This window comes from Dasypus novemcinctus, chromosome 8, assembly GCF_030445035.2.
Source record: "Dasypus novemcinctus isolate mDasNov1 chromosome 8, mDasNov1.1.hap2, whole genome shotgun sequence".
NCBI classification, from domain to species: domain Eukaryota; kingdom Metazoa; phylum Chordata; class Mammalia; order Cingulata; family Dasypodidae; genus Dasypus; species Dasypus novemcinctus.
In genome coordinates this window covers 121,656,206-121,679,466 of record NC_080680.1, presented here as the reverse complement: position 1 = coordinate 121,679,466, position 23,261 = coordinate 121,656,206, and the positions used below count along the sequence as shown (strand labels likewise).

Here is a 23,261-nt window from a genome sequence, read left to right as displayed (position 1 = left end):
TTCAAATTAATTACTAGAAAATAATATAAAGAGCAAAAATGTAGAAAATACAAGCCCAAACTTTTTTTAATCTAATGTAATAACTTTATTAATTACAGAGTTCAAGACATCATTTTAAAAACACATTATTTCAAGAAAAATTAAACATCTTTTCCCCATATAATTTATATGCATAGCTTTCCAATGGTTTGAAACAACAATCACATTAGCAGCTGAGGTGTTTTCTCTTAAGATGGCTTACTTTATCAGACAAGCTAGAAATATGCTACGTTTTTGAGTCTTTTCTCTGGAATCACACCCTGAAGCTGAAACCTGGTTGGACATCTGCTCAGCATCTGCCTGCACCGCTCACCAAGCACTCACAGACCTCACTCACCTGTGTCTAAGGCACAGGGTTCCTTTTTAGGACTGCTTTGAGGTTTGCAATCCCTTAAGAAACATTCGATATAGACTAGAGACAGTGCCAGAGAACAAAATACTTAAGCATTTTTTCCCCAACTTACTTGCCATTAATTAACCTTCATCAAATGAAAGAACCCCAAAGACTAGTAACAGTAGTTAAAGGTAATAAGTTGAAAACCTCTCCACTTGGTTTTTGGACTAAATTGAAAAAATATACATACTCATGATCAGTTCATGGATCCTACATTATTCAGTCTACAAATTCACATACACCTTATATTAATTCCATCTATAAATCTCTTACTATCCATGTGAATGTTTAAAATTTTAATAAAATTTCAAGATCATTTAATTACATGTAATACTCTGCCAAATCCTTTCCAACAAACTTAGTAGATCAAATCTCCCCAATAGTTGTATTACATTTCAGTAATAACACAGACAAATCCAGTCGAGGTTCTTTGAGGTCCCCTTTCTAGGCCTCAAGTCCACACAGCACAAGGACTTGAGCTTTTCCTGGCTTAGCTCCACAGGTCCACTGTGTGGGCGATGTTGGAGCCAATCTGCTCCAGGTCACAGCAGCCTTCTATGCTCTGCATCACCTCCAGGCAGCTCAGGAACACCTGGCAGTCCAGGGCCCTGGGAGGGATGGACACCTCCAGGATCTGCAGCTCCAGGCGCTGGGCCACCTCCCAGGGCCTCTGCAGGAAGAGCAGCAAGGTGCGCTGGTGCAAGAACAGGTAGCTGCACAGGCCCAGCAGGGTCACCTCTCACCTATCAGCTCGTGCTTCTCCATGTTGATGGACTTGTGCAGGATCAGCCCATTCCAGCTCTTCACCAGATGGTAGAAAAATATCAGCCAGTTGGCACCACTGCCAGCCCCAAAGTTGACGGCATACTGAGAGATCAGGGAGTCCAGCTCATCATACTGTACAAGGCATCTTCAAACTGCTGCAATATCTCAGAAACAAAGGCAAGCTCCTCCTGAACCATGAAATACTCCCAAACACTCCAGCCTGGCTTAGTCCTCTTCTCCCTGTCATCTTTAAACTCTCATGTCATCTTTAAACTTGCCTACATTTTTGGTAAAAGACATAAGAAGTAATGTCCTGAGTTTGGTCAGGAAGGCATTCCAGGATTCCTGAGTTCAGGAAGAGTCCTTCAAGGGGTCAGAGAGCATCACACCTGTCACTCTATTACAAAAATTGTTTATTTTGTCCACAATAGAAGTTCCGGGAAGGGCATTGGTTTTGTTTTTTTTCCTTGGCATCATTCAACTGCCACTATTAACTAGTCCACAAAGCTATGGACTTTCAGAATGTTCTGCCATTTGGTGAGGTCCTCTTTTACTGTAGTTTTGTACACATCAGTATCACAGCTTGTGTGCAATACATAGGAAGAAAAAAAAAGATATGCAGAGCTTTGTTTCCTTCTTTGGACAGCAGCTCCTCTTTGAACTGAACAAAACTGGGCTCCAGGTGAATCATCTTTGGAGCATGGCTGTGGGACCTCTGAGACCCTCAATAGCATACAAGTATCTCCTGAGAGGTCCATTTTCAACCGGATCTTGACTGTCTTCTACATTCCATTGATTCGCTTAAAAGCTGCTGGAAAAGCATTGGATAAATAAATGTAAAGTCTGATCTCCAGCACAGGTGATGATGGACTTATTCTCCATGGTGTAGATCATCAGCAGCAGCTTCTCAGGGACATCCATGGGTGCCCAGAGTCACTGGCCCAGTCCTCCCACCCCCATGAGCAACCCCAAGACCTTGACCACCCAGCCTGAGCCTGACCAAGGATATCACCTTACTGCCCCAAACTGTTTACTTTAAGATTTAACAGACATAAAATTACATTTCAGTAAATATAATCAGAGCAACATAACTGGAAAAGAAAAGAATTCTAGAAACAATGGTATGTTGAGCTATGTACCCTAGGGGGAAAAACATGTTCTTAATCCTTTCCTGTGGTGTAAACCCATTATGGATAGAATGAGGTTGGGCCCTAATCCTATTACTAGAGGCTTTATGAAGAGAAAGCCACATGGAGGAACAGAACCTGGAAGTCTACAGAACATGGAAGAGAAAGAAGAGGATATCACCATGTGAAGGGAAAGCCAAGGAACCCAAGGACTGCTGGCCAACCAGAATGCTACCCACCCCAGAAGAAAGCAAGCCTTCCAACCTCTGAAACCATGAGCCAATAAATTCCTGTTGTTAAGTCAAGCCATTGCATGGTATTTGTCATAGCAGCTGGGAAACTAAGACAGTTTTTTAATACCAGAAAGTGGAATGCTGCTATGACAAATACCTAAAAATGTAGAAACAGCTTTGGAATTTGGTAATAGTTAAGAGACTGGGGGAAGCAGACTTGGCCCAGTGGTTAGGGCATCTGTGTACCACATGGGAGGTCGGCGGTTCAAACCCCAGGCCCCCTTGACCCGTGGGGAGCTGGCCCACATGCAGTGCTGATGCGCACAAGGAGTGCTGTGCCACGCAGGGGTGTCCCCACGTAGGAGAGCCCCATGCACAAGGAGTACGCCCCGTAAGGAGAGCCACCCAATGAGAAAGAAAGTGCAGCCTGCCCAGGAATGGCGCCACCCACACAGAGAGCTGACACAAGATGACGCAACAAAAAGAGGCACAGATTCCGGTGCTGCTGACAACAACAGAAGCGGACAAAGAAGAACATACAGCAAATAGACACAGAGAACAGATAACTGGGGGGGGGGGGGGGGGCGGGGGGGCGGGAGAGAAATAAAATAAATAAATCTTAAAAAAAAAAGGACTGGAAGAATTGTGGAGCACTTAATAGAAAAAGCCTAGATTGCTTTGAAGAAAGTGTCAGTAGAAATATGGATGTTAAAAGTACTTCCAGTGAGGCATTAGAAGGAAATGATTGTATTCCTGAAAACTGGAGGAAAGGCGATCCTTCTTATAAAGTGGCAGAGAGAGTACTTTGTGAAATTGTGTTCTATGTCAGATGGAAGGCAGAACTTGAAAGCCATACTCTTGGCTATTTAGCTGAGGAGATTTCCAAGCTAAGTGTAGAAAATATAACGTGTCTTCTCCTTGTAGGGTATAATGAAATGAGAGAGGAAAGAGTTAAGCTGAGAATTAGTCTTAAGCACAATGGAAGCAAAACTGGTGATCTTTAAACTCCTCAGCTTATCCAGACATTGTTTTTCTGAAACTAGGGCAGAAGCAGTTCTTTCAGGACCTCTGTGAGCTTCCAGAAATAAGTTTCCAGAGGACAGAGCTCCATATGCAGGGTTAGCTGAACAACCCTTTGCTAAAGAGGGTGTGCCTGAATATGGATCCAGTCAGACATCTCTATGGAAGTCAAGATTGGAAGTGTTATCTAGGAAGGATCTGTGGAAAGTCCTTCTATCTGTTGGTTTGAGTCCCCTTGAACTGCACACAGGGCTGACAGTTCCTCCAAGACTTTATGAACAGAATTACTACAGCCTGACAGAAAGAGACAAATTGAAGGAAGGATGACTTTAAGGGAAACAAGGAAGCAGAGTTCTGGACCAAAAAGATCTCCTAGGTCCAAGAGAGTGGGGCCACTCACTTGTGTGGAAAAGACAGGTATGCCCCTGCACTTGGAGAGGGCAGACCATCTGTGCAGCACTTGGAGAGATGTTGGGGCTGGGAGTCCTGCCACCCCATTGTTCAAAAAGAGTGGGACCTACACTCCTATGTTGGAAGAGAAAATGGCTGTTGCATAAGCACTTGGAAAGAGTGGGACTGCAGATCCAAGAGGCCCAGAGGACAAAGCATCAATCCAGAGATGACTCTCAAACCTTCAAATCTAATGGAGAAACCCTTAAAGTTTTGGAATTGTTTGAGACCCATAGACCCTGTTTTCCTTCCAATTTCTCCCTTCTGGAATGAGAATGCCTACCCTATTCCAGTCTCACCATTGTATTTTGGAAGCAAATAACTTGCTTTCTAGATTTCACAGGTCTACCAGACAGGGAGAAATTTTGCCCCAGCATGAGCTACAACCATAGCTGATTTTAATAAGACTTTGTACTTAGCATTATTGATGAAATGGTTTAAGGCTTTTGGCATGTTGTGATGGAATGAACCTATTTTGCATATGGGAAGAACATGTCTTTTAAGAGTCCAGAGGGTGGACCATGGTAGGTTGAACTATGTTACTGCAGAAAAAAATATGTTCTTAACTTAATCCATTCCTGTAGGTGAGAACCCATCACAAATAGGACCCTTTAAAGATATTAATCCTGGGAAGCAGATGTGGCTCAAGTGAGAAGGCGTCCACCTACCATATGGGAGGACCCAGATTCGATCCCTGGGGCCTCCTGGTGGAAAAGAAGAAGAGAAAGCATGCCTGTGCAGCAAACCAGTGCCTGTATGGCAAGCCAAGTGCCCATGTGAGTGCCCGCATGGCGAGCCAAGTGAGCTGAGTGCCTGCAAGAGTGCCCACATGGCAAGACAGATGCCCATGTGAGTGCCCACATGGTGACCTAGTGCCTGTGCAGTGAGCCAGTGCCCATGTGGCGAGCCAAGTGCCCGTGCAGTGAGCTGAGTGCCTGTGCAAGTGTCCATGTGGCAAGCTGAGTGCCTGTGTGGTGAGCCAAGTACCTGCGTGAGTGCACACGTGGTAAGCCAGTGCCTGCACAGCGAGCCAGTGCCTGTGTGGTGAGCTGAGTGCCTATGCAGCAAGCCGAGTGCCCATGCAGTAAGCCAGTGCCCATGCAAGTGAGTCACACAGCAAGATGATGATACAACAAAAGAGAAACAAAGGAAACAGTCCAGGTGAAGCGCAGCAGAGACCAGGAACTGAAGTGGCACAATTGACAGGGACCCTCTCTCCACATCAGAGGTCCCCAGGATCGAATCCTCGTGAATCCTAGGGGAGAAAGACAAGAAGAGAAGACTAAAAAAAGAGAAATAGATACAGAAGATCACACAGCAAATTGACACAGACAGCAAAAACAGCAGGGTGGGGGAGGGGGAGGGGGAGAAGGGAGGGGAAGGAAAAAAAGATGTTAATCCTATTACTGGGGGCTTAGTGGAGAGAGATCCACATGAAGAAGCAGAAGATGGAAGTCAGTGGAACACAGAAGAGAAAGGAGGTGGCAGACTTGGCCCAGTGGTTAGGGTGTCCGTCTACCACACAGGAGGTCCGCAGTTCAAACCCCGGGCCCCCTTGACCCGTGTGGAGCTGGCCCATGCACGGTGCTGATGCGCGCAAGGAGTGCCCTGCCATACAGGGGTGTCCCCCGCATAGGGGAGCCCCACGCACAAGGAGTGTGCCCCGTAAGGAGAGCCACCCAGTGTGAAAGAAAGTGCAGCCTGCCCAGGAATGGTGCCGCACACACGGAGAACTAACACAACAAGATGATGCAACAAAAAAAAGCACAGATTCCCATGCCACTGACAACAACAGAAGCAGACAAAGAAGATGACGCAGCAAATAGACACAGAGAACAGACAACTAGGGCGGGGGGGTGGGGAGGGAGGGGAAATAAATAAATAAATAAATAAATAAATAAATAAATAAATAAATCTTTTAAAAAAAAAAAAAAAGAAGAGGATCTCATTATATGATGGGAAAGCCAAGGAACCCAAGGATTTCCACCTAGCCAGAGTGCCACCCAGCCTAGGAGGCAGCAAGCTTTCTGGCCTCTGAAACCATGAGCCAGTGAATTCCTGTTGTTTTCTTTAAATATTTATTTTTCTTATTGCCCTCACCCCCATCCCCCCTGTTGTCTGCTCTCTGTGTCCATTCACTGTGTGTTCTTCTGTGTATACTTATATTCTCATTAGGTGGCTCTGGGAACCAATCCTGAGACCTTCCAGAGTAGGAGAGAGATAATTACTCCTTTGAGCCACCTCAACTCCCTGTTCTGCTACGTCTTATTTTCCCTACTCTGTTTCTCTTGTTGGGTCATCTTGCTATGCCAGCTTGCCACATTGGCCAGCCCTCCTGCACAGAGCGACTTTCCCGCACTGGGTGGCATTTCCACACAGGGTGGCACTCCTGCGTGGGGCAAAATTCCCGTGTGGGCCAGCACTCCACGTGGGCCAGCTTGCCATGTGGGCCAGCTTGCCCTTATCAGGAGGCCCTGGGCATCAAACCCTGGACCTCCTATATGGTAGATGGGAGCCAAATTGGTTGAACCACATCCGTTTCCTGAATTCCTATTTTTAAGCCAACCCCTGTGTGGTACTTGTCATGGTAGCTGGGAAACTAAGCCAGAAACTGTACATGTTTTTATTGAAAATGTGCTTATAGCAATTAATAATTGCTATTAGACTTATGACTTTTTTGTCCTGCAATTGTAATTAAACAAACAGTAATAAGTTAAATAGTGATTTTCCATATTAAATGCCTATATGTGCACTTTGAATGAATACCACATATATCAGTATTTAAAGTTTTTAATGGGCGGTGGACTTGGCCCAGTGGTTAGGGCATCTGTCTACCACATGGGAGGTCCGCGGTTCAAACCCCGGGCCTCCTTGACCCGTGTGGAGCTGGCCACGTGCAGTGCTGATGCGCACAAGGAGTGCCGTGCCATGCAGGGGTGTCCCCCTCGTAGGGGAGCCCCACGTGCAAGGAGTGCGCCCTGTAAGGAGAGCCACCCAGCGCAAAAGAAAGTGCAGCCTGCCCAGGAATGGTGCCGCACACACGGAGAGCTGACACAACAAGATGACACAACAGAAAGAACTCAGATTCCTGTGCCGCTGACAACAACAGAAGCGGACAAAGAAGAAGACGTAGCAAACAGGCACAGAGAACAGACAACCAGGGTAGGGGGGGTGTAGGGGAGATAGATTAGATAGATAGATAGATAGATAGATAGATAGATAGATAGATAGATAGATAGATAGATAGATAGATAGATAAAATTTTTAATGAAACAAATGAGTTTGCTTCCCACTTGTTAAATTATCTAATTCTAGATTGGATTGATGACTGTGCTATTCACAAGGGGTAATGTATATCTGAACAGATCCTATGTTTTTCCTTAATAACCTTCCTAATAGGGAAACAGTCTTACAGAGATGTGTTGATGAGAAAGGAGAAAGAAATTTTAAAGCAACTTCAACAAGTTCAGGATGATCATCATTTTTTAAATGTCATTTATCTGGGAAGCAGATGTGGCTCAAGTGATAGGGCTTCCGCCTACCATATGGGAGAACCAGGATTTGATTCCTGGGGCCTCCTTGTAAAAAAGAAAAGGAGAAAAGTGCGCCTGCACAGCAAGCCAGTGCCTAAGTAGTGAGTTGAGTGCCCACACGTGAGCTGAGTGCCCACACAAGTATCCGCATGGTGAGCCGAGTGCCTGTGTGGCATGCTGAGTACCCACGAGTGAGCCAAGTGCCCACACAAGTGCCTACACGTTGATCCAAGTGCCCACGCGGCAAGCCAGTGCCCATATGGTGAGCTAGTGCCCATGCAAGTGAGTCACACAGCAAGATGATGACACAACAAAAGAAAGATGAAGGGGAGAGTCAAGGTGAAGCACAGCAGAAACCAGGAACTGAGGTGGCGCAGGTGATGAGGAACCTCTCTCCACATCAGAGGTCCCCAGGATCAGATCCTGGTGAATCCTAGAGGAGAAAAGCAAGAAGAGAAGACAAAAAGAGAAAGAGATACAGAAGATCACATAGGGAATGGACACAGATAGCAAAATAACCAACAGGGCAGGAGGGAGGGGGAGGGGAAGGGGGGAATTAAAAATAATAAAATGTCATCTATGTAACATAAACCATTATCTAAAATTAAGCAAGTGTTGCTGGTTTTTCTAAATGTGTCTTTTCATCAGTAACAAGGTCTAACAATTTTCCTATAAAATTATAGTTAAATTTACATATATCTTTTGATATAAGGAGTGGGTTTCAGATCCATGAATTTCTTAGATTTTCTTTTTGATAGATATTAGAATTCAAAACATTCTATCACATTCTTAAGGTGATATAACCATATGTATAATGTCAAGATCATTATTAAAATTATTCATAAATTATGGGACTGCTTTTCTCTTTCTCAGTATTATATTTATTTGAACTTGATGGCCTAAATGCCTGTCATGATTAAAGAGGTCAGATTCTGGAGTTGGACTACCTGGGTTAAATTCTCAATTCAGCCACTTACTACCTTCACGCCCTTGGGCAGGTTTACTCGGTTTCCCCAGCAATCACATGTGACTTAAGAAGAGTACTTAGCTCCCAGAGATGCCTTGATAACAAAACGTGATCAAATATATCAGCCTCTTAAAACAGTTTATGTCACACAGCAGAAACTTTGGGAGATGTTAATTGTTGTTTTGTTCTATTACTATTGTTGTTTGAGAACCTCTCAATCTTGCAGCAAACAGCTCTGCACTGGAGTGCCTACTACAATAACCCTGAGCATGTGAAGTTGCTCATTAAGCACGATTCCAACATCGGGATTCCTGATGTCGAAGGCAAGATCCCACTTCACTGGGCAGCCAACCATAAAGATGCGAGTGCTGTTCACACAGTGAGATGCATTCTGGTGAGTACAGTGGTGCTGCTGGACCTGAATGGCCTTAAAATCATTTTATTATAAAATATCTGTATATACAAATACATATATATGGCATACATGCAAATTATGATGTGGAAGACTACTACAAACTTGAGAACCCATCACCTAAGACATAGAATATTTTTAATATCACTACTTAAGACCACATAAAAGTTTCCAATATGCAACTGCAAAAGTATTTTCCCCCACTACCATACCCGGTTCCTGCCTCCATCAGATACTATTCTGAATTTATATTTATTAGTCTCTAGCTTTGCTTTATACTTGTTTTTATTAAATAGTGAGCAGATACAAGTGAATATTTGTAAAATACATTTAAGACATAAAGAATAAGAAAACAAATACTCATGAACACGCCACTGAATTTAAGAAAAAGTATTTTACCATTACCTGTGATGTCCCTGAGTGTGGTACCCGTTTGTATTCTTTTGCAACTTGATTTTCTTGTTCAACATTATGCTGGTGATTTCATCTTTGTTGTTGTGTGTAGTTGTAATATATCAATTGTCGCATCTATATAGAGTTCCATTTTATGAGTAAACCACACATTATTCGTTCTGCTGTTGTCAGACATTTGGACTGTTTATAGTGTTTTTGCTATTACGAACAGTGTCACTTTGAACAGTTTTAACATATCTAGGGAATATGTTAAACTGGTTGTTGCAGATGTATAAAAATGCAATTGATATTTTTGTATATTTGTTTTATATATCTAATCAACTTTCTTAAGCTCTCCTATTAATTTTGAATATTATCAGTATGCTTTGAAGTTTTCTCATCACTCCTTCCCAACTTCCAACTTATGTGCTGTGGAAGTCCAATATTTAGTTATATTTTCTTTTCACACACAAATTAGACTTCTAAAATATCATTATTTTGTTTATGTATTGATTTTTTTTTTTTTTTTGGCTTACGTGTTATATTAGTCAGCCAAAGGGGTGCTGTGCAAAATACCAGAAATCAGTTGGTTTTTACAAAGGGTATTTATTTGGGGTAGAAGCTTGCAGTTACCAGGCCATAAAGTGCAAGTTACTTCCCTCACCAAATTCTATTGCCACCTGTTGGAGCAAGATGGCTGCTGATGTCTACAAGGGTTTAGGCTTCCCGGGTTCTTCTCTCCCCTGGGTTTTCCTCTCTCTGGGCTCAGCTGCTCTGCTATCTATCTCCACAAGGCCAACTGTAGACTATCAGGTAAATGGCTCGTCTCTCTTCCCTGGGGCTTCTGCCATGTCTAATGCAGCCTTCTCTCTGCTCCTCTGTGTGTTCACTTCCCAAGCTCTAGCATTAAAACTCCCAACTCTGTCCTTTGCCATGTCTTTTCTCTGTGAGTCCCTACCCACCAAGGGTGTGGGGATGCAACGTCCTACTGACGTGGCCCAATCAAAGCCTTAATCATTATTTAATCAAGTAGAAGTGAAACCTCTAGATCCAATATAATTTAATATGCCTGCAGGGACAAACCAGTTTACAAACATAATCCAATATCTATTTTTGGAATTCATAAACCATATCGAACTTCTACGCATGTTAACTAATTCCTTTGCTCTGCATTCCTCCTTGAAACTTAAAATTTTCCTTGTAGGGTTATTATCTTACTTCCTGAAATATATTCCTTAGAACTTCTTTGGTGTAGATCATTTTAAATTGTTAAGCATATCTGTATTTCAGACATGCCCTTTAAAAAATAGTTTACTGTATACACAGTTCTCGGTAGTTATTTTTCTCACCCCGTTCTGAATATTATTCTGCTGCTTTCTGCCTTTCATGTTGCTTCTAAGGAGTGTGTTATTGGTCTCAGTGTAATTCCTTCATATATCTTCTATCTTTTCTCCCTAATTGTATTAAACTCTTTTCTTTCTTTGGCATTCTACAGTTTTGCTATAGTATGTACAGATAGGTGTGGCTTTTTAAATCTTGTTTGGTATATGTCATGATTATTGTATCTCAGTTCTGGAAAATGTATAGCTACTACTTCTCTTTTTAATTAGTTCTTTATTAAGGAAATTTTAGGTTTATGGAAAAATCTTGCATTAAATATAGAGTTATCATATACCATCTCATTATTAATACCTCACATTAGTGTGGTACATTTGTTACAATTCATGAAAGAATATTTTCATAGTTATTCTATTAACTATATAGTCCATTGTTACAATAGGGTTCATTGTGTAGTGCAGTCCTATGGTTTTTATTTTTATTTTTATTCTAGTAGCTATTATCTCTTTAAATATTGCCTCTCCCTCATTCTCTCTACTCTCTTCAAGTTCTCCAATTATGCGTATTTTTTATCTTTTCATTTTATCCTCCATGTCATTTAACTTGTATTTTATATTAACATCTTCTTGTCTCTCTCTGCTACGTTCTGGGTAATTACTTCATATCTGCCTTTGAGTTTACTAGTTCTTTCTTCAGCTATTTCTAATCTTTTGTTTATTCTGTCCATTGGTGTTTAGTTTTAGTGATTATATATTTTTCATTTCTAAAAATTCTATTTGGACTTTTTCAAATCTGCCGAGTTAACTTTGAGAGTTTTTGTTCCTTGCTCACTTTTTATTTCATTTTTGTATTTCTTTTGATGTTTCATAGATAGTTATTTCTAAAGTCCTTGAGGGATTATTCTCATTTATAATAGCTTATTTCCTCATTGGTTTAGGTTTTTTTTGTTTTTTGTTTTTTGTTTTTTTAAATTGTAAACCTATCTCGATCTTTGAGAGATTTAAGAGCCAAAATACTATCCTGGTAATATTATATTTTTGGAGTGGTTATAATACTTTTCATATTCCTTTTTGTACAATAAGTTCACTGTACAGGGAACATTATATCTGGGTGACCCTTCAGGATATTTTCAGATTAGGACAAGATGGCTGGGCTTTGGATGTAACCTAACCTGAGAAGGGGCATGACATTGGGTAAAGTAACTTTTTTTTTTTAAATTATAACCTCTTCCCACTTTATTGTCATCATCCAATCATTTTTTTAGACTTTTTGAGAAGGAAGTAAAGCTTTTTTTTTAAGATTTATTTAATTATTTTTCTCCCCTTCCCACCCCTCCCCACCCAGTTGTCTGTTCTCTGTGTCTATTTGCTGCATCATCTTCTTTGTCCGCTTCTATTGTTGTCAGCAGCACGGGAATCTGTGTTTCTTTTTGTTGCATCACTCTCATGTCAGCTCTCCATGTGTGCGACACTATTCCTGGGCAGGCTGTACTTTCTTTCGTGCTGGGCAGCTCTCCTTATGGGGCACACTCCTTGCATGTGGGGCTCCCCTATGCAGGGGACACCCCTGTGTGGCAGGGCACTCCTTGCACGCGTCAGCACTGCATATGGGCCAGCTCCACATGGGTCAAGGAGGCCCGGGGTTTGAACCACGGACCTCTTACGTGGTAGACAGATACCCTAACCACTGGGTCAAGTCCACCACCAGGTAAAGTAACTGCTTTAGCTCAGGCAATTCTAGAAGAAGGCTGACAGTTGAGGGATGTCTGAGGCAATTATTCCTTTACTCTTGAAGGGGTTCTAAGTAGTGCATCATAATATCCACTACGGAGATCCAGCAGAAAAATGCATAAATGTTATGAGCTGTCACTTTACCAAGAAATAAAAATGTATAGCCAATAAACATAAGGGAGAAATGCTCAACTTCAATCATAAAAGATACACAAATTAAAACATCAGTAGAATACCTTTTATACCTGTCAGGGAAAAAAATGTAGTAAGCCTGATAATACCAAGTGATTAATTTGTGTCAGGATGTGGGGAAATAAAAGTTTTACATATTGTCATGGATATGTTAAGTGGTACAACCACTTTGGAGAGCAGTTTAACAAGACCTAGTTGAAGATAGAAGATACCCTTCAACCCAGCAATTCCTCTTATAGGTGTCTAACTTAGAGAAAAATTACGGATATGCTACAAGGGGACATGTCAAAGAAGAATTTTCATGGCAGCATTATTTATTAATAGAGGGGAGTGGGAGGTAGAAACAACCTACCTCTTCCTCAGTAGGGGAATGGGTAACTAAATTGTGGTTTACTCATGCACTTCAATAAATGAACTAAGGGAAGCGGACTTGGCTCAGTGGCTAGGGCGTCCGCCTACCACATGGGAGGTACACAGTTCAAACCCCGGGCCTCCTTGACCTGTGTGGAGCTGGCCCATGTGCAGTGCTGATGCGCACAAGGGGTGCCGCGCCACGCAGGGGTGTCCTCCGCATAGGGGAGCCCCACGCGCAAGGAGTGCGCCCCATAAGGAGAGCCGCCCAGTGTGAAAGAAAGTGCAGCCTGCCCAGGAATGGTGCCGCACACATGGAGAGCTAATACAACGAGATGACACAACAAAAAGAAACACAGATTCCCGTGCCGCTGACAACAGAAGCAGACAAAAAGAACAACACGCAGGAAATGGACACAGAGAACAGACAACTCGGGGGGGGGGAGAGAAATAAATAAAAATAAATCTTTAAAAAAAACAAAAAAAAAACAAATGAACTAATATCAACGAAGAGCCTCAAAAGTATAGTGTCAAAAGAAGAAAATTGGGGGAGCAGGTGTGGCTCAGGCAGTTGGGTACCTGCCTCCCACATGGGAGAGCTCAGGTTCAGTTCCTGGTGCCCCCTAAAAAGGACAAACAATAAGCGGACAATGAGCAGACATAAAGCAAAAATAACAAGCAGACAACCAGCAAGACAATGAGCAAACAACCAGCAAACAGTGAACAAAAACAAAACAAGCAGGGAACAGATATGGCTCAAGCAGTTGGGCATCTGCCTCCCACATGAGAGGTCCTGGGTTCAGTTCCTGGTGCCTCCTAAAGAAGAAACAAACAGACAACTAGCAGAAAATGAACAACAAACAAAACAGATGAGGGAGCCATGGGGGTGGGGAATAAAGCTTCCAAAGGATATACGTGGTATGATGCCGTAAAAGTAAATGTTGAAAACACACATACAAAAAAAAAGTTATGTATTGTTTATGGATGCATGCATACATAGTAAAAGTACAAAACATACGGCTTTAGCAGAATCCTAACAGGTCAAAAACATGTTAGGCAAACTGTTGGTACGTATTTAATCTAGATAGTCAGTACATGGTGCTTATTATATTATTTTCTATATAGTTAAAGATTGAAAAATTTTTAAAGATTTAGACTATATACTTTCTCCGAATTTTATGATTTTACTGTGCTGAGAGAGAATATAGAGGTTTTGTTTTGAAAATTACTCAGTTAATTCTTATGTCAAAGATGATTTATGGCGGCTCATGTGCATCTGAAGTCTCTGGTTCCTTAAAAATAGGATGCAGCACCAACGGAGTCTTTACTGAACTGGCAAGACTATGAGGGTCGAACACCTCTTCATTTCGCCGTCGCTGATGGAAATGTGACAGTGGTTGATGTCTTGACCTCCTATGAGAGCTGCAATATAACATCTTATGATAACTTATTTCGAACTCCACTTCACTGGGCGGCTTTACTAGGTGAGCTGAATGTGAATCAAAGACTCGGCACAGGGAGGAACTGCATGAATATAGAAAACTTTCTATCCCTTCTCTTCTCTTGTTCCCTCCCACCTCCTATTGAATGGTTTTATTTTCTAACTGACACGTAGCGTTATTTTATACCTAAATCCTTCTATTTTGGGCTTAAAATCTAGTAATATAAATTTATTCTCTTATATGAGTTTTGGTTTCAGCGTCATGCCTTAACATTTAATTTTTATTACAAAAGTAGTACACTTTCCTTGACAAAAATATAAATGTAAAATAATCCTCTTTTCACATTCAATGTCTTTTTTTTTTTTTTTGGAGATGGGAGCTTTAACTTTATTTTATGCTAATACCATAATATTTCATTTTTTCCCTTCATATTTTCCTGATAGGCCTTGTACTTAATCTTTTTGGAGGTCCCTTTTTAGATGAAAGAGTGTATATGTGTATATGTGTCAGATTTTTTGCAGCATGAGGAAATATAAGTTTTTTTCTTTTAATGTAGGACTTTTACCAATTAATCATCATTGTACTAACATACTATTTTTTCCTGTTTCTACTATTCTGTTCTCTGAGAATTATTAGTGTTTTGGTTTTTTTCCTATTTTTTGTGTGAGGGTTGTTTTTTTTTTTTCCCTATTTCCTTTGTCTTCTGCCTCTTGGTATAGGGACCAAGTTTGCTATTGTTTTACTTATAATATTTTAGAAGGTTTTTAATTTCTGAAAGTGGTTAGTTTAACAAAAACTTAAGCCTGAATCAGCAAAATTCTATCTATTGATTCCCACCAATTTAAGACAGGGAATTGAGCACACTGTTACTTGTCACTCATTTAGTGTGCATTAATATAATCAAATATTATTACTATTTTTAAATTGTATCGTGTGTATTGAAAATTATTTTTACATTTGCATTGTTTTATAATAGGATTTATAGTTATTATTTAGACTTCATTTTCATTTCATTCTTTTTTCCTTTTCCTCTGCATTCTAGGAGATCTCAAATTTGTCTCTACATCACTAAAATGACTTTTTGTTCCATTAGTTCTGTTTTCTTTCTGCCTCCTATGTGTTGATTTCTTTCTCTCATCCCTATTTGTTTTTATCTCGTCTTCTCTCCTAGTCACCTCTCTCTATTACCTTTTTATTTCAGCTGTTTTCTTCTAGAATATTCTGTTTCTGTTTCATAGAGGCCATTTCTTTTTGCACTAAGTTGAAGAACCAAACACTTCCCTGAAATTTACTTCTGGATCCTTCTCTAGATCATTTTCAGAGGTATGCTTTTCCTCTTCATCTTTCTGATGGTGTTCTATTTCTCTTCAAGTACAATGTGTTTTTATAGAGCCTTTACTGAATTTTTCTCTTTGTTCCTCAAACAATATGAAATGTGTTTAGATGAGCTCTATGGCATAGATTGCCTCTGCTCCTACTTCTGACCGTGTTATGGAGAATTCTTTCTCAGACCACAGCTGGAGAGTGGGTGACCACAACTCTCACTCAAATTCTTTTTTCTATCTGGCTTTCACCCAACATATCCTTGCCCTGCTAGTGTGGCATCTTCTTCATTACCAAAGCAATAGAGCATATGAAGTTCAAGTTTCCCACATATAGTATTATGAGGTTTTTAAAATTCTTTGATCCTTTCTGCAGATGACATCCTCCAGTATGCACTGCCAAGGATTGTCCCCACCATGCCCTCATCATTCCTGTCCACTTGTTTTCCAGGATTTGAAATCTCTGCCTGGATGTTAAAAGATTGGGGGAGAAAAGTTAGAGGTGATTGATATTCCTATCTGGATATGGAAGAGACTGTATTGTACTTTATTCACCTAAGTTGTTGAAGAGGACAGCTGTGCTCTTCTGGTTGATCAGGCAGTAGAACCTCAAGAACGGGGACAATGATGGCCCAGAGGGGCTGGCAGCTAAAGCTTCTTTCCTCCTTTTTTACATACAGTTTATTACAGTTAAACCAGGGTATGCAATGAGCTGATACCTAATGCAGTTTTCTTTCTCAGCCTGGCAATTATAATTTATGTCATTTTCTGCTTGATTGAAGCATTAAGTTTTTACTGTTGTAAGTTTTCACCTTCATTCTTAAGGCGTGTTATCATAGGATTTTAGTGAGAAGTTAGAAGAGGCTGTGTTGGGGGCTGCTACTCAGAAAACGTTTTGAATGTGGTATTATGTACTATGATTTTTCTAACCATTTTCCTTTAAATATATTGTATTTTTACTAACTTCCTTTGGTGTGACAACCTTGTTGTATCTGCTTTCAGGTCATGCACAAATTGTTCATCTCCTTCTAGAAAGAAATAAGTCTGGAACTATCCCATCTGACAGCCAAGGGGCAACACCCTTGCACTATGCAGCACAGAGTAATTTTGCTGTAAGTAAAACACAGCAATTATGTTTTTTCTTAATTAATTTTTAATTTTGAGATCATTGTAGAGTCACATGCAGCTATAAGAAATAATACTGCAGGGACAGATGCTGGACATTGTATGTCCTGCCGTGGCCCACTGGGTGGACTGGGAAAGAGTGTAGACTACAGTGTAAATCATTATCCATGTGGTGCAGCAGTGCTCCAAAATGTATTCACCAAATGCAATGAATGTGCCATGATGATGAAAGAGGTTGGTGATGTGGGAGGAGTGGGGTGAGAGGGGTGGCAGGTATATGGGGACCTCTTTTATTTTTTGAATGTAACATTTTTTAAAAATAGAGGGCAAAAAAACTGGGCAGGCATTGTTAATATATCTCATCCACATGAAATAAAAATACATGAATTTAATTTTACATATTTAATGCATGATAATTTTTAGTTCTATGTTATTGTTCAAATTTAAAATTTCTTAGTATATGTAGAAGTATTTCCAAAAGTCTTCATTCCTTAGATCAATGTATATATTTTATGAGATCAAAGATTTAGGTTGTATCACATATTGAACCATTCCAAAATTACCAATAAATGTTTTCATTAAATAAGTTCACGTTAAAAAAAAGAGAGAGAAATAATACAAAGAGATCTCAAGTATACTTCATCCCCTTTCCCTCATTGAAACATTTTATAAAACTGTAGTGCAATATCACAAATGAGAAATTGACATCAATACAATTCACTGTTTCATTCAAATTTCACCAGTTTTCCATCCACTCATTTGTGTGTTTATGTTAGCAATTCTTTTTTAACCATTGTTCATACTCTTAACTCTGTGATGCAAATAATAGTCTCAGTTTTTGTTAAAGTTGTTAGCCACGTGAAATTTTATGCAGTTTTTATTTCAACGTTCAAATGCAACATTTTTCTTTACTGTAAGCATGCTTCATTTTGGTTACCTTTATAACACTAAGGACATCTTACTCTTCAGTCTGTAATTGACCTGAGGCAATGTGATGAAGCTTTAGAACTAGACAAACCTTGGCTGGAACTTTGCTGCTTGCTAGCTGTGTGACCTTGCCCAAGTTTCTCAATCTTAGTTTCTTGATATGTAAAGTGAGGGTAATTAAACCTTTTCTTTCAGGATTGTCATAAAGATTAGAAAAAAATTATGTCAAATGCCTAATGCAGTTCTTGGCATAGAATAGCTACTCAAGAAATAGAATGTATTTTTATTATTACTAATGCTAATAATTATGTATTTTGCACATCCAAGACAGCAAAAATATGAATTATTGATATTTCCAAAAATGTTGAATGTTATAAACAGTCCTTCCTTTACAACCTTTTATAGTTTACAAAGTACTCTCTTATCCATTGTTACTCAGCCCACCTAGCAAAATTCTGGTGTTTAGACTGCATCCGCTTCTATGAATAGCCACCAAGAACTAGAGACGCATCCAGAGAGGCACATGTTAAAGCAGTCACAAGTTGATTTCACTGCCTTTAATGTGTGTGCAGAATGAAACCCTTTGTTTCACAAAATTGCCATCATTTAAACATATAAAATCAATATAGTATCATTCCCTCTTCCTGACGTCCTCAAATGAACCATTGAAGATTTACAGTGCTAAAATACCTTACTTTCCCACCCTTTTCCTCTCTAGTACCCAGGAAAACTATAGCTACAGTCCTTCCTTCTTCTCAGTCCTAAAGTATTATTCTGTTCATCATCTAGAGTTTTGGCAAACCATTATCTTGTATAATTTCCCAAGATCTCATAAAGATACAAAAAAAGATTTTGAAGAGGATCTCTCTCTTACTACAAATAGATAAGATATTCACCTGACCCAGCGTAGTCAATCTTTAGAAATCATTACTCAATCTATAATTCAAGTTCCTTGAATCTTCTTGGACCCTGTTAACTTAAAAGAGGTTTCAACTCTCTTATTGAAAATAAAATAAAATAAAATAAAATAATGTAAAACATTCTGTAACCATTTGTCATTAGCAAAACAATCAACAAAGAAATGTTTGCAAATGAATAAAGGAAAACAAACCACAAACATCACCAACATTTTTGAAATTTACTTAATTATTCAAATACACTTAATGAGTATACACACTAGATCCTAGGGGCACTAAGCTTTAATACCTCAGTAACTCAATACTTTTAAGATTAGGAAGCAGTATATGATACAGTGGAAAGAGTGCTATGATTTTGTCCAAGGATCTGTTCCTATATGTGCCACCAATATTTGTTTGACCTTGAACCTAAATTTTTTATCTATCGAATGAGGAGCTGGATTAGATGAGTCCTTCAATTTCTTCATGCTCTAAAATATTGAAACTCAACATTTTTGTACATATTTTGTACATATTTTGTACAGCTCACAGCTCTTAGAGATTTTTTCTTATGAAACTATTCTACTTCCACTCAAGCAAAAGTTTCTACTTCCTATACATTTGTAAGAATCTGAGTTCTGAGAAAAGAGACAATTTTAAATGCTTTGAATATTGATCCCCACTAAAATTAAGCCAGGTACTATTAGAATTGTCAAACAATCCTAATTTTTGTATGTTTCCATAGTAGAAAGTACCTTGAATATATGAATTGCTGAATAAATATTTGTTGAACTGAATTGCATAGTGCATTTCTCAGCAACCAGCCATCATTATTCAGTAAATGCTCTATCCATTTTTTAAATTATATTAACAAACCACACCTTAAGAGGATGTATTTATCTTCTCAACAGGCATGCCTGAATATATGGGTCTCTGCTTGTAAAATGTCCTAGAAAACCTGTATTTGAATGTTGGTCATGATACTGAATACTTGAGTCTTTTTTATAAACTTTTTATTTCCAAAATAATTTCTAACTTACAGGACAATTGCAAAAATGATACAAAACCCATATAGAGAAGTCTAATATATTTTCCTCCCGGATATCCAGATCCACCGGCTTTTAATATTATGCCACGTTTGTTATATCATTCTATCATATCTGTCTATCTATAATCTATCTACATCTAATTTGTCTATTCATCTCTTTTCTAAATATTTGAGAATAGGTTGTATACATTATTCTCTTTGAACACTTAATACTTCCATATATTTTTCCTCAGAACTCCCATTCATAATGACAATCATCCATTACCAGAACTTTCCCTTAACCCTCTCAGAAACCCTGTATCCATTTGCATGAACTCCGCATTCTGCTTGTCCCCTGCCCCTCATAACCTGTACTCTACTTTCTGTCTCTAAGAATTTACGTATTTTAACTATTATATGTAAGTGGACCTATACGACATCTGTCTCTTTGTGTCTGACTTACTTCACTCAGCATGATGAGTTCACCCATGTAGTAACAAGTATCAGAACTTCATTTTTAGGGCTAAGTAATATTCAGTTGCATGTACATACCACATTTTGTTTGTATTGGAAGTTCTGTGGAAAGTAAAATGAATGTGCAAGGACAGAAGACTATTTTCAATGGAAACTGTAGTTTTGGTATTCATAAATAGATCATTGCATTTGATTAAAAAACAGGAAAAAATACTTTGCTTCTTAGTGAAACTAACAAATAATAGTGACTTTGTTATCATAGAAAAATGTTAGCCTCGTCTCAGTTTTTTTAATGAGGTGGGGTGGGTTTTTTTTGTTTTTTTTCTTATGTTTTTTGTTTTTTCAGGAAACAGTTCAAGTATTTTTAAAACATCCTTCAGTGAAAGATGATTCAGACCTTGAAGGAAGAACATCCTTTCTGTGGGCTGCTGGGAAAGGCAGTGACGATGTCCTTAGGACTATGCTAGCTTTAAAATCGGACACGGATATTAACATGGCAGACAAATATGGAGGTACAGGTAAGAACCGGTGGGCAGACTCGGTTTTCTTTCACTCAGGTCCCAAAGCGTATGTGCTGACGTGAAACTTGTCAAATAGTAACTTGTAATCATTGTTCCTAATCTACTGTTGTTCACTTTTATCTTCACTTTATAACTTTGGGTTTTCCAGCTTTTACTCCAAAGGCTTTAGTCCAAATATTATGGCTAAAATTGGCCTCTTTCTACCAGGTAAATGGTGGCATTAGGTTTAAAATTTTAGTTTCTCCTTAGACATGATTATGGGAACTTTTCTGACTATTCACCTTTGTCTAAAAGAGCATAAATTAATCCTTTAAAACTATTCATATGTACTGTGTATTGTTTATATTTTGAAAAATTTAGAATTATATTTTAAAGAATTGCTTCTATCTAAATATGTTCTCATCAGTCTTATGTACTTTGCTCTTTACTCAGGTTTGAAGCTCCTGTTTTAGAGATAACCTCCTGCAACTTTATTTTTGTTGTTGTTGTTTTTTGTATTTTATTATTATTATTAGAATAATGAAAATGCTCTAATAATGATCCTGCAACTTTAAAAGCTTTGCATTAAAAGTTCTTACTAGATGTTTCTTTTAATCTCTTTCTCTAACAGGAAAACCCTTATATTATGGTTAATAAGAGAGGTGCAAGTTTTTTCAGCTTTCATTATCAACTTGGAGGTCTCTTCCTTCTGTACCTAGATGCTAATTGCAATTCAAAAAGAAAAATCACAAATATAGTAACAGTGAATAGAATAAAAACTCAGCAATTGCAGAGTGGATATAGCTGAAGTGGTTCAGCACCTGCTTCCCAAGGTCCTAGGTTCAATCCCCAATACCCAATACCTCCTAAAAAATAAAATAGAATAATAAAACAATAAAATCACTCAGCAATAAGCTTGAACTTCTCAATGTTGTTGGCTTGTTTTTTAATCATTTGTTTGTTTTTTTTGTTTTTTTTTTTTTTTTAAATCTTTTTTTTTTTTTTTTTTTAAAGATTTATTTATTTATTTAATTTCCCCCCCTCCCCTGGTTGTCTGTTCTTGGTGTCTATTTGTTGTGTCTTGTTTCTTTGTCTGCTTTTGTTTCTTTGTCCGCTTCTGTTGTCGTCAGCGGCACAGGAAGTGTGGGCGGCGCCATTCCTGGGCAGGCTGTACTTTCTTTTCACGCTGGGCGGCTTTCCTCACGGGCGCACTCCTTGCGCGTGGGGGCTCCCCCACGCGGGGGACACCCTTGTGTGGCACGGCACTCCTTGCGCGCATCAGCACTGCGCATGGCCAGCTCCACACGGGTCGAGGAGGCCCGGGGTTTGAACCGCGGACCTCCCATATGGTAGACGGACGCCCTAACCACTGGGCCAAAGTCCGTTTCCCCATTTGTTTGTTTTTGTAAAAAAATACTAGAGGCATTTTTCAACTCCTTGTTGTCCCGGGTGGGGTTTTTTAACACTGCCTAAACTATTGATGCAGTACAGGAGGTGGTGATAGGGAAAGGCAGAGTTTGTTGATACACCTTGAATCTCCCTTCCTATATCTAGATGGCCATAGCCTCTAAATTATCAAAGAGGAGTGCTTAGGCAATTACAATTTTGTGATGAAGGCATTAACTTTCAAAAGTATTTCTTTATCAAATCCTACCAATGGACCTTACATTTTTTAAGGCACATAGTGCAGATACATAGAGCACTGGGTTTCTTAATGGTCTGAAGATTTAATTTTTTGTTAGACTTCCATTAGTGTGCAGTCTTTCACTTTCTCAAAGCCTTTTGCTTAGTTTAACTTTCTCATGTATTTTAATAAAGTTTACATGAATATACTTGCATCCTTTTAACCAAAAGTATCTTTCTGCTCTGCTCTGTGGATGGAATTCAAACATTAATTCCTCTCAGATTCATTAATTCCCTGGGTTCTTGATCCAGTGGGTTTTTATTATACATCAGAGGCGCCTTCCTGATATTTCCACTCTGTCAAGGTAAGTTCCTCTCCATCACCCCTATCCAGGCTTGTTTTTACCTTCCCATTGAAAAGACTGCTTACCAATACCAATGTATGGATCTTATTTGGATCCTGATTCAAACAAATAAACTATTTAAAAATTATAAGTTATTTTAAAAATCAGGAAATGTGAACACCATCTGGATATTTGATGATATTACAGAATTCTTGTTTACAGTTGTTGGGTATGATAATGGAATTATGATTGTACCAGTTATTAAACTATTGTCTCTTGGCTTCCTTTTATCGTTTCTTTGCAATTTTGGGACTGGAGCTCCTGCAATCGCATTTGCCCTTGCCAGCAGGCTCCCTGCTGTAATCTGCTGGGAGGGGACAATAGAGGAAGGCTGGAAGGCTGGAAAGGGACAAGGGACTGGTATCCTCCTGTTCACTTCCTGATTTTTTTTTGTCTTTATTTTTTTAATATTACATTAAAAAATATGAGGTCCCCATATACCTTTCACCCCCTTCACCCTCCCCCTCCCCCCATAACAACAATCTCCTCCATCATCATGAGACATTCATTGCATTTTGTGAATACATCTCTGAGCACCGCTGCACCTCATGGTCAATGGTCCACACCATAGCCCACA

The 23,261-nt window shown here is 39.4% G+C and overlaps 1 protein-coding gene across 4 annotated transcripts in view; it reads left to right on the top strand.

Annotated features, from left to right (window-relative positions):
- Window positions 1-23,261, top strand: part of INVS (inversin) — a 221,802-nt gene that overhangs the window by 130,276 nt on the left and 68,265 nt on the right. For all 4 annotated transcript variants that reach the window (XM_058302608.2, XM_058302609.2, XM_058302611.2 and 1 more), the window contains exons 5-8: window positions 8,755-8,922; window positions 14,248-14,428; window positions 16,711-16,820; window positions 20,504-20,675. In XM_058302608.2, the coding sequence (XP_058158591.1) occupies window positions 8,755-8,922; window positions 14,248-14,428; window positions 16,711-16,820; window positions 20,504-20,675 (631 nt within the window). The remainder of the gene's footprint in view (window positions 1-8,754; window positions 8,923-14,247; window positions 14,429-16,710; window positions 16,821-20,503; window positions 20,676-23,261) is intronic.